Raw genomic sequence first — 15,241 nt, 5'->3', positions numbered from 1 at the left:
TCTTCAACCAACCTACCGCGAATGTTTTTGGGATGTGGGAGGAAACCGGAGTGCTCGGAGAAAACCCACGCAGGCACGGGGAGAACATGCAAACTCCACACAGGCGGGGCCGGGATTGGAACCCCGGTCCCCAGAACTGTAAGGCAGATGTGCTAACCAGTCGACCAGCGTGCCTGCGCGTGAAACCCCAATATATTTAAAAAGAAAAATGCTTTTGACACTATGCTTGTTTTGGATTTTTGACAGGGGTCGTGTTTTGTTTTGTTCAACTATTTATTTTATGTCAAACTGGAAACTACTTTATTTCAGTTCATACTTTTGTTATTTTGAATGACGACGTTTTAGACATTCCACTTTTGAGATTCCACACCACTGTAAACTACAACCTTATTAATAAACACATGGGTAAATTAATACCTTTAGTAGCTTCATCATTTTTATAAAGGCAGATTTATTAGGTTTTTTTTTTAGATCATGAAGGTCAAGAAAAATAGTGTAGACTTTGGTCTAGCAATAATGGTTTGGACTAAACAAAACCAAACTAAACTTCAATAATTGAGCTGACAAGTCATAAATCATCTTTATTTTAAGAACAGGGTGAACAAAGCCGACAACTCTAATAGATCACAGTCTAAATGTATTCATGGTCTCGAAGGCAGCTGTGGAGGTTACCCAAAAACTCGGCAGTGCGCATAAAGCTCTCCCCGTGGTTCCCTGGGAACAAGCAGGAAAACTGTTCTTTTATCAGAGGAGGCAGGCAGCGCTCTGGGCTGCGTGTTTCGAGTAATTTTTCCATTTTCAATTGTGTTGTCATTCAGCATTAATGAGCAGTCACAGACCAAACGTTATTTTCTAACAGGTAAAGTTGACTCAGAGATAAGTGGAGTATCACCAGCGATTGAAGAGAGGCCCAAAAAAACGTTCCAGGCTTTTCCTTTAAATGGTAAGCTTACAATCGACATGCTGTACTCGCACGTAATAATTATCACTACTCACCGTTATTAGTGAATATTTGTAAAATGTTTTTAATATAGAAAAATAGCACTGTATTGTACAAAAACAAAACATAAGAGAATATAAAGAAATAAACTGGTTTAAGAAGGCATAATTACAGTGTATACTGTGTTGATTTTTGCCTTTGAAGGGCGTGATGTTTGCATTTTCTAACAGTTTATACTGATACTGCTTGGATGTGTACTGGTAAGGTCACATTTGGCTGGCCGAGCACTCAAGAGACTCAAATACATGTATACTGGACAAGCAATTTAAAAAGTCACTTTTTTCATAATGCAGTATTGACTGGGTTTTTTGGGGGGGGGGGAGTCTTTTTGTTACATTCCATCAGTATTCCCACCGTGTACGATTGTCTCAAGCTCGCACCAGTGTATTTTCTCCGTGCATTCTTTCCTGCAATCTGCTCTTCACAAGTGACACTTGATGAGATCAGATTGTAAAGCCCCGCCCCAGCAATTCCACACTTGGCAGCAAGTGTGTCAAGTGGTCCGCTTGACAGTGAGATGATATGCTTAAAAGCACTCGCACCAAGCGCCTCTGGCACTTTACAAGCATTTGGCCAGCGAACATTTTTCCTTTTTTTGATGGACATTATTTTGCACTTTGACTGCATGTCTTTTAATGTAACATCTTGTGATGCCTTGCACTGTTTCTTCCCATATGGACAAAACTGCCACTCTCATGTACTGTAGGTGTCAAAAGGTCAGTGGGTCCTCATCATTATCCTCATGAGGTAAAATAGGAGGAACAAAATGCTGGTCACACTTTGTAGTCAGCCATATGGACGCATCTGGCTCCATCCAGCCTAATCAAAGTGTCAATCACTATGGGTGCTGAGTGCAACCTTTAGGTAAGTATACGAAGGGTCGATTTTATTTTATTTTTTTGTCCTGTTTGGCTGTTAGGTCAAGCAGAATGGAAGATCTGTATCCTTTTTATGCCGGAACAGTTTTACTGTGTCAGAGGGGAGTTTTTAAGCTTCCGCTGTGGTTTCTTAGTATTATAATTGAAGTTTCTTGAGTATCAGAGTCGATCAGTGGAACAGAACAAAGTTTCTAGAGGGGCGAGAGAAACAAAGACAAAAGACAAAGCACTAATTGCAAACAGGATGAGAAAAGTAAGTCATTACATTATCTACAACAATGAAACATTAAATATGAGTTTGCGTGGGGCTGTAGTGCTACAGACACCCTGTGAGGGAAGGACAGGACAAGGACAGGAGAAGAAGCATGCAGGACAAGGGTCATGAACACGGCTGTACAACTGAAGTGTGGTGGGAATAACTATGTAAATTATAAAAGTCTATAGGATGAGCGTAGAAGTGAGGGGATACATAAGCAATTTGCAAGTTATTTATAAGTTATTTGTCGCAATAAGTGAGTGGCCCCACACCCAGCGAAAGAGTCCCAGGGGGGTGTGCCTGCGGACACATGCAAGTGAATTGACACCGTTTTACATGCACAAAGACTGACGGAAGTGTCCTGTAATTGCTTTGCCTGTGCCACGGTGGATGAGGACCCCACCCAATCAATCGAGGGGCGGGATCGGGCCCAGGGGTCCACCCGAGAGCAGCCCGGTGGACGGGACACGTCCCACACCGAGGGACCCAGGGTGGTCCGCCGGGCCCACTCAGGCGCCCCGACAACTGGCCACCCGAAGGGTCCATTTTAAGTGGTGCCTCGAAGACTACAATTTTGATTTCATTGACTTTTACAGTGAATTTTCTATTGTGATCAATTATAATGGCAATAATTAGCTCCAGAGTCCAAACATCCGATGAAACATCATGATAACTACTGGCAGATGACATAAAAAGTTGGAAGTTCAGAGTCCAATCAAGTCAACAGGAATGGGAAGAAAAACAGGAAGTAGAAACTTACCAAAGTAAAACCAGTAACAGGGCTAAACAGCTTGCTAACTAGCGTGAAAAGCTAACATCAGTCACATAATATGTAAAAACAAAATTCTTTGTTCACAATATATTTTGACCTAAAAGTTAGGTCAAGCCACCAACAACAGGAAAAAAACACCAGGCATAAAAAAAACGACCAAATTAAAACCATTAAACATGTTTATTATAGCATAAGAGGAGAAACACTTCTCCCGAGTCATTAACATGACAATTGGCTAATGCTAAAGCTAAAGCTTTAAATTGGCTAATGCTAAAGCTTTGTATGCCTCCAGTAAAATGTCAGCTGCGTCTCCCGCTTCTGTGACATTTTCTACTCAGAACGTGAAACCTGCTACTGGTTTTTACATGTCGCAAAGATGACAAGAAAAGAGTCACAATGGATTAAACCGCAATAAACTTACAATGAAGGATTTCTATCCAATAAGTGTGTGTGTGTGTTGTTGTTGTTGTTTTAAATTAAGAACGTTAGCTGCACATGACTTCCAGCTTGTATCAAGCTAAGCTTAGTTGACAGGTGTACATCCAGCCTGTTTGACGCAAAGTACAAGACAGCGTTAAAAATATGATTTTCCGAGAACGTCTTGTCATGAAAGCTGGCAGCAAAACAACAAGGTAGGAAAGCTTTTAATCATTTTTGGGATATATTAGATAATGACATCCCCCAAAAATAAATTAATGAATTTTTAAAAATTATTTTTTATATATATAACGCCGTGTTGCTTAGTTTTGAGTGACACTGTCAGAGACGACTCAATTTAAATATGATTATTATTGTGCTAATAGCAATTAAATTCAATGAAAAGTATTCCTATTAATTTGTCTCATCCTGCTAAATTAGGTATAGAAATTAAAACATTAGAAACAAAATTAGAAACATCCACACAACTGTAAAACCAATAATTTAAAAAAAAAATTTAAATTAAGGCGGCACGGTGGTTAAAGCGTCAGTTCTGAGGACCTGGGTTCAATCCCCGGCCCCGCCTGTGTGGAGTTTGCATGTTCTCCCCGTACCTGCGTGGGTTTTCTCCGGGCACTCCGGTTTCCTCCCACATCCCAAAAACATGCATTAATTGGAGACTCTAAATTGCCTGTAGGCATGACTGTGAGTGCGAATGGTTGTTTGTTTCTACGTGCCCTGCGATTGGCTGGCAACCAGTTCAGGGTGTACCCAGCCTCCTGCCCGATGACAGCTGGGATAGGCTCCAGCACGCCCGTGACCCTAGTGAGGATAAGCGGTACAGATGGATGAATGGTTACTATAATAAAAAGTAAAAACTAAATAAAAGATACTGAAAATGACAGAATTATTTTAACAAAACAGACAATGAAGAAATTATGATGGCACCGCTTAACCACCTACAGTTGCCGATGCACATTTCAGTCATTTATTGAATGGCGGGGAAATAGTAAAACACAAGCACCGTGAACACCCTAATGCAGGAGCTGCTGTCAGTCACAGCTCACACCCAGATACTTACATGCAGACTCGCCATGTCACACGCCGCCCTACCAGGCACCAACTCTTAACACTACAATACTGACAGTATTTTCTATGCATATTATGCATGCCATTTTTATGATTAAATTTGTTTACAATGCGTTTAAAAGATTCACAAGATTCGCACTCACATTCACAAGATTGGGCAATTTAGAGTTGTCAATTAACCTACCATGCATGTTTTTGGGATGTGGGAGGAAACCGGAGTGCCCGGAGAAAACCCACGCAGGCACGGGGAGAACATGCAAACTCCACACAGGTGGGGCCGGGGATTGAACCCCAGTCCTCAAAACTGTGAGGCAGACGCTCTAACCAGTCATCCACCGTGCCGCCTGTCTGAAGTATATCCCCGATAATAAACAGGGGTTACCTTTTAGCTGTGTTCAGGTCTGGTCAGTTTCAAGTTATTTCAGTGACCATTGTAGGGTTTTTTGTATTCAAAATTTCTGTCGATTTGTATATATCTGTGTGAAAGTAGCTCAAAAGTAAGGCAAAATTTAATGTAGGGCTCCTACTAACGATTATTTTCACAACTGATAAATCTGTCGATTATTTTTCCGATTAATCAATGAATCGGATGAAATAAAGATTTTTTTAGATTTACATCCCTTAATTCGAAAAACAGAACAGTCTTTCAAATTGACATTGCAAAAAATGGACAAATAAACTGACTATGATTCAGTTAGTGGTTTGGTCAGAAAAAATATTGATCACTGTTTTCCAAAGTAAAAGCAGATGTTTGAAAAATGTCTTATTTTCATGAAGCACAATGATAATCCGTCTGCTTTAATGGAGGACTACAGAAATCTGAGATCCTGTTGAGAGGCAGAAATTCTGAGGACTTGTACAATTTTAAATTAAACAATATCTCTAAACCAGTGTTTCTCAAACAGTGAGCCGGGGGCACATTTGTGAGCCGTGAGCGCTCTTCAGGTGTGCTGTGGGAAATTATAAAATTTTATGTAATTGCTCAAAAAAATATATATATTTCTTTTTACAAGAAATAATGTGTCTTTGTTCATCTATTTATGCCAGTGAGGCACAGTGACAGACAGAACAAATAAATGCTATTTTATTAGACGGCAGGAAGTGCATACAGTAATGTACCCACTTTTTGTGACAATTTCGTTTGTTGGTGTGCCGATTTTTAAATTGTAAAATATGTGCCTTGGCTCCATAAAGGTTGGAAATCTCTGCTCTAAACAGTTCATCAAAATAGTTTAGCTAATTTGATAATTGATTAGTTGGTGATTTATGAATTAATTGTTGGTTCTCTAAAGTTGATTAACTCATAACAATTCAAAGAGAGTAATAAATGACAGTAACCAATTTTAAATAAAGAAATTAAATTAAATTAAATTAATAAATTGTTGGAGTTGCACAACACTGTCACCCCAAATGTTGACCACCCCTGTAATGGACATGTCGGGGGACTTTGACGCAGCAATGGGAATCAGACTGTGTGGAGACGAGTGGCGTCAGCGCAGCTGGTGTGTTACGCGCTCACTGGCAAGGCGATCAGTGAAAGCGCATAGAGCGGCGAGTAATACTGGAGAGAGGAGGAGGAGAGGAAGATCAGCGCAGCGGGAGGCAGCTTTTATAGCAACCTGACACAGATAAATGGGGAATATGCAGCGCTGTGCCGCCTTCCCAACTGGTTAGCCTCCTGTTTCGTGATCCCCAGCTGTTCAACTTTGCCCTGGCAGGCGATACAGTATGTGATCAAGCGGATCCGATATGAACGAGACCGGAGTTCAAACTCTTGCTCCGGAGACATGTGAGCAGACAATGATGTTGGAGGACAACACTGGGAACTGTAGCGCGACTTCCACCGGGAATCTGTCACTGCACTGCTGGCTGCAGCTGCTCACCAGGGAATCGAGCTCCGAATTCCAAGGAGACAGCTCCAGCCTTGTGGTGCGTGTGATGATCGCGTGCGTCTACTCTGTTGTCTGTGCGCTGGGGCTGGTTGGGAATGTGCTGGCACTGTATCTGCTGCACTCGCGTTACAGGCAGAAGCAATCGTCCATCAACTGCTTCGTGATGGGGCTGGCGATCACCGATCTGCAGTTTGTCCTGACTCTACCCTTCTGGGCGGTGGACACGGTCCTGGACTTCCGTTGGCCGTTTGGCCGAGTCATGTGCAAAATCATCAGCTCCGTGACCACCATGAATATGTATGCCAGCGTTTTCTTCCTCACGGCCATGAGTGTGGCACGTTACTATTCAATCTCGTCCGCGCTCAAGATGCACAGCAGGAGGGCGGCGGCCACCCGGGCCAAGTGGACCAGCCTGGGCATCTGGGCCGTGTCTCTGCTGGTCACGCTGCCTCACGCCATCTACTCCACCACCGCCCAGGTGTCGGATGAGGAGCTTTGCCTGGTGCGCTTCCCGGACACAGCCAACTGGGACCCGCAGCTTCTTTTGGGCTTGTACCATCTGCAGAAAGTCTTGTTGGGCTTCCTCATCCCTCTGATCATCATTAGCGTCTGCTACCTACTTCTTCTGCGCCTCGTCCTCAGCCGACGCATTTCAGGCGCCGGCGGCCCGGAGGTGGAGCAAGGCCGCCAAAACCGCCGTTCCAAAGTCACCAAATCCATCGTGATTGTGGTTCTGTCCTTCTTTCTGTGCTGGCTTCCCAATCAGGCGCTGACACTGTGGGGGGTTCTCATCAAGTTTGACAAGGTGCCCTTCAGCAAGGCGTTCTACAACGCGCAAGCCTACGCATTCCCGCTGACCGTGTGCCTGGCACACACCAACAGTTGTCTCAATCCAGTGCTCTACTGCTTGATCCGCCGTGAGTTCCGGGCGGGTCTCAAGGAGATTGTCCTCCACGCCACGCCGTCCTTCAGGGGTCTGACTCATCTCCTGCGGCGCAAAGGCAAAGTGGCAGAGGCGCCACCCGTCATGGTGCTGGTCCAAATGGATGTGTGAGCTGAGGACAGATGGATAGATAGATGGCTTAAAGACAGTTTTCCAAGTTGATGAAGCGGCTGTCATTGTTTATTTGCAAAGGATGGCCTCACCCAAGTCCCGTCAAGACGGCAAACGACAACACTTTTTATTTTTATTCCGCTTTTGTGAGAATAATCATCACGCCCTACGCAGCGGGACGTGGCCCACTTTCCTTCAAGAATTGTGCTGTTCACTCATTCCTTTTCTTGCTCTCTTTGTCCCTCTGTGACACACACTGCTTGTGATGCCCTCCCTGGAATGTAATCATGAATATGTATCAATGTCAATCATAAATGAGATTTTTGAGAGTTGCAGCACTTGGCCACTCATCTGGGATGAGCGCTGGCGTTACACCGTGTAATCCTCACTTAACATCTGTCACATTGCGAGCAGGGAAAGGGAAGGTATCAAGCATTTTACAGCTTGAGCTCTCTGGCTGAGGACTGTAGATGTGGATGAGGAGCTAGTTACAAGACTGACACATTTTGATGTGGAAACGCAAGCGGAACGCTGTCCTGGTTCCTGCAATTGCAATGTTTGTTCTTTGTTTGCTGGAGTGCATTGCTTTCATGTTGTGAAATCAAGCATCACTTTAATATAATCAAATCAAAAGATAGTGAAAGATTTGGTAGATGTAAAGAAAAAAGGCAGTAATGCTCTGACATTCTGGTTTGAAACTGATCAAAATGGTAGTCTATGGGCCTCATTCACATATACATAGAGTTTCTTTAGTTTATGTCCTGAACAAAGAACTTGTGAAAGTCTTAGCGAGGGTCATGAAGAGTTCATAAACATGGTTACAAAATAGTACCAGGGTCGTCGGTTTTCGTCGTAGTTCCGTTCCTACGACATGAACATAGCTTGAATTTGTAAATATTGTAAAACTTAACACGATGTAATCTATCGCTTACCTATGCCAACACAGTAGTACTGTCATAATTACTGTAAATATTTGTATAAAAAAAAACACTTCTTGGTCATGAATATTAATCAATCAAATGAAAAAAAACGTCGGTACAGCACGAAATGAGCATGCCGCCTGATCATGTACTCTTACGCCGCTGCCCAAACTAGCTTATTGCCGGCCTCAAAAACTATTTAGTATTTAAGTATTTCGAGGCTGTCGTAAACCGAGGAAGCCCTGTAGTTGTTTACTTTCCACAGAAGTAACATAAGTACAGTTTACAGTTTGTGGTCTGTTGTATTTGCTTTGACTGTATTTTGTTTTGTTTTACTCTGTTTTTACTCACGTTATTGCAAATGAGAATCTGTTTTCAGTTGCCTTATGTGAATAAATAAAGGTTAATGAAATAAATAACATCGTTACCTCCAAAGTGTAATGATGCAGAGTTTGTGGTCTATGTATTTGTACTTGCTTTTACTGTATTTTGTTGTGTTTTGGTCTGTCTGGTCAACATTGCAAATGAGAATCTGGTTTAGTAGCCTCATGTGAGTAAATAACGGTTATTTAAATAAATAGTGTAACCTCCAACGTGTAATGCTCCAGAGTATGGTACACAGAGCGGCCAACCTATAAAATTTCAGTTCCAGAACAATTTGTCCAAAATGTGTCTGAATTTCCATATTTTCTAGATTTCTTCAAGAACATTTCCATGCGACAGTCAATCATAATCGTTAATAAATTATGGCTTCGATATTTGTCATTTTAATGTTTATATTACATCAACCTTGTTATGGTGGACGCAGTTGCAGCTGAATCAAAGTACCAGTATAGGAGATTTCGACATTCCATCATCAGAAATATCTGTCTATGGATTAATGCACCTTTGCCTCTGTTTTCAACCCTGGTAACAAAAAAAAACAAAAAAAAGCAAGTCTATTAAATCAGATTAATCGGATCTCAAACATCAAAATTAAAATTCAGCACTCTATTTTGCGAACAAAAGATGGACTGAATTGGATAGTTTAGTATGGACAATAGTTTTGGTTTCTATTTTGTGCAATGTACTTCTTGTACGCGTACAAGAAGTACATGTAAGATGAAGAAATGTAATTAGGTCTTCTCTTCCATGCTATTTATATTACATATTTATATTTCCTATATCCACTATTGCTGCTGAAATTACGCAAATTTGCCCATTGTGGGACTAATAAGGGTCATCTTATCTTATATTTCAAATATTTAGCCATGATAATAATATACCTTTAACCTTCCCACGTTCTTAAGTGATGTGTGCAGTGACATACTATTCCATTTCCGGTTCAGACGCAGCATCCTCTGTGGATGTGTATTATTTTATGTCTCGAAACACGTCTATTTTGTTGTTCAAAGTTGGTTACTCTCTGCGAAAATGCGGTTCCAGCTAGACCTACAATATGTGACAAGCGTATTTTTTTCCCCCAAATCGCTTATTTCGATGTTTTGCGACTGCTTGTAATGATAGCTTAGCAATTAGCTTTGACATCATCTTCGCCTATCCACTCCTCCTCTTCCCTTCGTGACGCTTTTGTAAAAATTATGGTAAGAAGTGTAGCTTAGTCGCTACCATGGAGGCGATGATCAGTAACTTACAATGCGTTGACACCGGACGCTAAGAGAACTTTCGCCTACGCGGCTTGGCAGCCGGGAAACGTAATAAAATAGAGTGCACCAAGCAGCTGTTCAATGTGGACGCGCCCATCCATCCATCCATTTTCTGAGCCGCTTCTCCTCACTAGGGTCGCGGGCGTGCTGGAGCCTATCCCAGCTGTCATCGGGCAGGAGGCGGGGTACACCCTGAACTGGTTGCCAGCCAATCGCAGGGCACATAGGAACAAACAACCATTCACACTCACAGTCATGCCTACGGGCAATTTAGAGTCTCCAATTCATGCATGTTTTTGGGATGTGGGAGGAAACCGGAGTGCCCGGAGAAAACCCACGCAGGCACGGGGAGAACATGCAAACTCCACACAGGCGGGGCCGGGGATTGAACCCCGCACCTCAGAACTGTGAGGCTGACGCTCTAACCAGTCGGCCACCGTGCCGCTGTGGACGCGCCCGTAATGTCAAATGCTGAATTTTTTATTTTTTTTGTAATATCCAGAGCAATCAGTGTTACAGCTGTAACGAGTCAATGTTCAGTGAGTTCTGTAACAAAACACAGATGTTCCGTAACAATTGGTAGCTCTGGAGGTTACAACTTGGAGTTGTAACCACAATGAAAAAAAAACAGTTTAAGGAGTTAAAAGCGTCATAATGCATGACACCAAATCTCACGAGACTTCAGCTCACTTAGAACCTAAAGGAATAGCTCCAAATGTGCGTGTGTCTGTGTGTGTGTGAGTGTGTGTTGTTTTTTCTGTTACTTTTTTGTGTGATTTTACCCCAAAAGGGTACATGTTAGTGATGTGCGATACTGCATATTTTGGTATTGATCCAATGCCAAGTAAATATAGGACCAGTATCGCCAATACAATACTGATATTTTTCTATAATTAAGGACTAGATGTAGATTCAACAAATTGCTAAATCTCAATTAGTTTTCATGACCTTAAAGTGCTTTTGTGATGTTTCCTTTTTTATTATTAAATAGGTAAAACCAAGGACTATTAGGGTAAAGTATATTGGTACCTTATTTACACGTCTATAAGGTGCACCGTATTAAAAGGTGTAGTCTCAGTTACGGGGTCTATTTCTGTATTTAACACATACATAAGGTGCACCGTATTACTGGGCGCAGGCATGGTAAAAACATACGCGAGCTTAAAACATACGGTAGCATGCATGCACGCTAAAACAATGTTTTTAAAAAGGCACCGGTCGCAAAACTGAGTTCGGTTGTACTTTGTTGAAGTATTTAACAATGTACTCACGTTATTTTTTGATCAATCCTCATCCACAAATCCATCAAAGTCCTCATCTTCTGTATCTGAAATGAACAGCTGGGCAAGTTCTCAATCAAACACGGCAGGTTCCCTCTCGTACTCGTCGGAGTCAGTCTCGTTGCAATGCGGCTCCTCAGAAACGATGCCGGCTTTTACGAAAGCTCGAACAACAGTGCAAGCAGACACGTTAGCCCAAGCATCCACAATCCATGCACAAATTGTGGCGCAACTCGCCCGGCGCTGCCTCCTAGTCTTAGTAAAACTGCGTTCGCCATCTGTCATCCATGGCTCCCACGCCGCTCGCAACTTCACTTTGAACGCCCTGTTTACACGGATGTCCAGCGGTTCGTCAAGCCTCCCGGAATGATGGCAAGCTTCCTCACTTGCTGCACATGGCAGAGTTATTGGACTCAGTCGAATGGTGACTTGAGACGCTTCTCCCGGCTGTTGTTTGCTCATTAATCCATTGCTCGAGTTGGTCTTCCAACTCGGGCCACCTCGCCTTCTTGACTTGGCCAAGCTCGTTTTTCTGCTTCCTCCGCTTGCAAACCATGGATTCGTTTATCTTGAATTCTCTCGCAGCTGCTCGATTCCCATGTTCCTCCGCGTAACTGATAGCCTGCAGTTTAAACTGTGCTTCGTAAGCGTGTCTCTTCGTAGGTGACATTTTCGGGGGTCCTTAGCCAAACCGATGTTGTTTTGCACAATGCACACTCTGGCGCGATATACCTACTAGGGGCGTGGCTTTAGCGTCCTCCTTCACGGGCCCTTCATTATAATGCGCCCCGTCCATTTTGGAAAAAATGTAAGACTTTTAAATGCACCTTATGGTCGAGAAAATACGGTAATTAGAAAGTACTTTATATTTTTTTAGAAACAGTAGAAAACTAACAAAAACTATTGTTACCCCACTACAGTGTTATGTCTGGAGTTCTTTTCCTGAGATAAACAAAGTGCACAGAAGGATCACCAGAAAACAAATTAAAACAAATTCTTTTTCTCAAGTACTGTTCAGAAATTGCTCTACAAAAATGAAATGGAAAGTCTCCCTTTATTGCACTTCTTTTCTGGATTTTTTTCTTAAATGAGTTGTTCAAAATAGTCCACAGCAAATATAAAACATTTAAAACCAATTGTTTTTCCAAGTACAATGGCAAAGAGGAAGAGGAGTGCCGTGTTACGTTGTGTGTGTGCTGGTGGGTGGGCGGAGCTGAGCCGTTGGATTGCTTGACGGCACAACATCGCAACACAGCCCTACCCGCTCACCATATTAAAAAGCACTGACAACAAATAATTTTGGCCTTGCCTGCACGTTATAAGGAGGAAGTTGTAATTCTCAAACATCCAGTAATTAAGGCTTCTTCCTTATTGCTTATATGACATCTGTGGGACTGTTTTGTGTGTGCATTAAAAAATGTGGTGGTGGTTAAAGGGAAAAGAAAGCAGTTTATGTGTGATCTTTCAATTGAAAGAACCAAATAAGAGCTTGTGAAATCTTGTGTCAAAATTGTGAGGCATTATCATTGTGGGCTCAGCTGTAATAGTTTTGGCCGTCCTTGAGGAGGCATCTGACTACTGTGCCTTGTTCAGCCAAACAAAAAATGAAGCAAATCTCTCTCTGGGCACAGTGCTATAAAAATGTACCGGAGTTTCAGCTTGACAATTAAATGTCTGCAGTTCTTTGCTATTCCGTGCAGCGTGGGCCTTGTGATCCTACTCACATATTACTTCTCCTTATGTTGCTTCACTGCTAAAAATAATATTGCTAATGCACAGTGCAAGCACTCTCAAATCACCTGTGGGACTTTGGCTCCCTCCCGCATTCCAAAAACATGAATGTTAGGTTAATCAAAGACTCTAAAATGTCCAAAGGCATGAATATGAGGGTGAATGCTTAGTTATGAAAATTTGTCCTGCGATTGGCTGGCAACCAGTCCAGCATGTACCCCGCCTCTCGCCCAAAGTCAGCTGGAATAGGCACCAGCTATTCCATGAATCTAATGAGGCCATGTGCTGTCCAAAATGGATGGATGGAGGAAATTGGACTGGCATGATGAGATCAGTAAAGATTGTGTGAAAAGTCACTGACCTTAGCAAATTAAAAACCACTGAACTGTATGTAAAAGATCCGGTTTTACTAAATTTCTTGGTCGTTATTATTCTTAGGCCAAATATTTTGATGGCTTTCCCATATTTAAAAACTCAAACAATAGCAGCCGTTTTGGAATTTGGGGAAAAGTTAGCCCCCAAAGCCAGTTTCACTTGACAATGGTAGGCATTGGTATGTCTATTTTTTATTACCTTATTTGTATATTAATATTTTGAGAATCATTTGAACTTGTATTTTTTTTTTTTCGGTTTAAACTTACATCTGTAACTGCACTTGGTAAAGAGCAGAGACTCATGTGCTAAGGCAAGTTAACAGTTAACAAGTACAGATAACTAGCAACCCTTTATTGCTCAGTAACTGTTTTTTTCGATGTCTTTCTGTCTCCAAAGTGTTTCTTTGTCAATTGACTGTCTGTTGTCGTACAAGAGCGGCTCCAACTACCGGAGACAAATTCCTTGTGTGTTTTTTTGGACATTCTTGGCAAAATAAAGATGATTCTGATTCTGATTCTGAAAGTACTCTATAATTCAGTGTAAACAAAACAGGTTTTAACAATCACCTTTTCCCCTATCTTTTATTTGATCTATTACCTGTAATAATTTCTGACAGATCATATACTAATCTTTTAAACTATTATAATATTTTCAAACTTTAATATTACTGTCTGAAACTAATTTTATTGAAAAAACATGCCCGGACATTTCTTTCATTAGGATTACCACTTGATGGCCCATAATTAATTCTTATCTGCCTTTCGTGCAAAATCAGACCCTTGCTCTGGTTCCTGCCCTTTAGCCCTAACTGGTTCTATATTTTTCCCATTAATTAGGAACTTTTTGAAGAAAAATACATGGTCACATTTTTTCCAATTATGTAAGCCTCTCTAGTTGTTTTGACAGCTGGGGGAGTTTTAAAAGTATTAAAAGGTATAAAATGTCCAGTCGTTGAGCCTCTCGAGTTGTCTTTTCCCCGGGGAAAAAGTTCATGAATTTGTATATCTCCTGACCAATAAATTCACCTGTGACTAGAGTTTCTTAACTCTCCAGCTTAACTCCTTTTGTACACTGTATATTTTAACTCTGGACGTGTTGCCGTGACGACAAACATGGCGTTCCATCGTCGTGCCTTCGCAACGCATACAAAATGAATGAGTTCGTCGACGGCACACACACACTTGCTGATTCTCACATTTTAAAAATCAGTTACAATGTTAAAAATGAGTAATTGAGTACACCTCTAAACCAAAGAGTGAGCGCCCAGCTCCGCACTCGGTGCTGCACAAACAACCAAAATAAAGTTTGTTTTTGTTGTTTCTGTTCACTTGTTTAGTTCACTGTCGTAACACCTGAACATCTATTGAAGACATATTCAAAATATATGTTCAGCAACCTTGCCTCTAGCAAAATGGCTTGAAAGCTGCTAAGAATTACCATAAATTAGATGTGGAGAAGAGCTTAGGATCGACGTGTTTCTTGAAATTATTAACTCCCCTTAGGCAATGGACTCAAACAAACACAAAAAGAAACACTCCTGCCATTACAACTTACCTGTATTTAACTATAACTCATTCATTTTGTTTACATGCGCACAGCCACATACACAAAAATTATTTTCACGTTACATTTTGCGTTATGCTTCTTCATCTGTCGTAGTTGCTCTCAGGGACCCTCATCACTGTCCTTGTGTCATTGATCTTTAATAAAAGCAGACAGCGAGTATTGCTTGTTAATGGAACAGCATCCACGTTGACCAAATGCCACAATACGTAGCAATTTCTTTAACCTTGAACCATTGTGATGACGAAGGTCTCGATGCGGTTGCTATGACGATGCCTGCATCAGCTAGCTTTTGTGGATTTCCAGAACATTGACTATTTTAAGACACGTTCCAATGAGTACGTAAATAAAGTTTGCGGTGTTTCAGA

General features: G+C 41.7%; 1 protein-coding gene across 1 annotated transcript; it reads left to right on the top strand.

Moving 5' to 3' along the window:
* The first annotated feature begins 5,944 nt into the window (after positions 1 to 5,944).
* Positions 5,945 to 8,828, top strand: rxfp3.2b (relaxin family peptide receptor 3.2b). Its single transcript, XM_061779403.1, has one exon. It carries the CDS (start codon positions 6,162 to 6,164, stop codon positions 7,356 to 7,358), a length of 1,197 nt encoding a protein of 398 aa, XP_061635387.1. The 5' UTR covers positions 5,945 to 6,161; the 3' UTR covers positions 7,359 to 8,828.
* The last annotated feature ends 6,413 nt before the right edge of the window (positions 8,829 to 15,241 follow it).

Source organism: Phyllopteryx taeniolatus, chromosome 7 (assembly GCF_024500385.1).
Source record: "Phyllopteryx taeniolatus isolate TA_2022b chromosome 7, UOR_Ptae_1.2, whole genome shotgun sequence".
Taxonomy (NCBI): Eukaryota; Metazoa; Chordata; class Actinopteri; order Syngnathiformes; family Syngnathidae; genus Phyllopteryx; species Phyllopteryx taeniolatus.
This window is presented reverse-complemented; position numbering and strand designations above follow the sequence as displayed.

Coding starts and splice junctions, on each gene's coding strand:
- rxfp3.2b (XM_061779403.1), top strand. CDS start 6,162: ATGAACGAGACCGGAGTTCAAACTCTTGCTCCGGAGACATGTGAGCAG.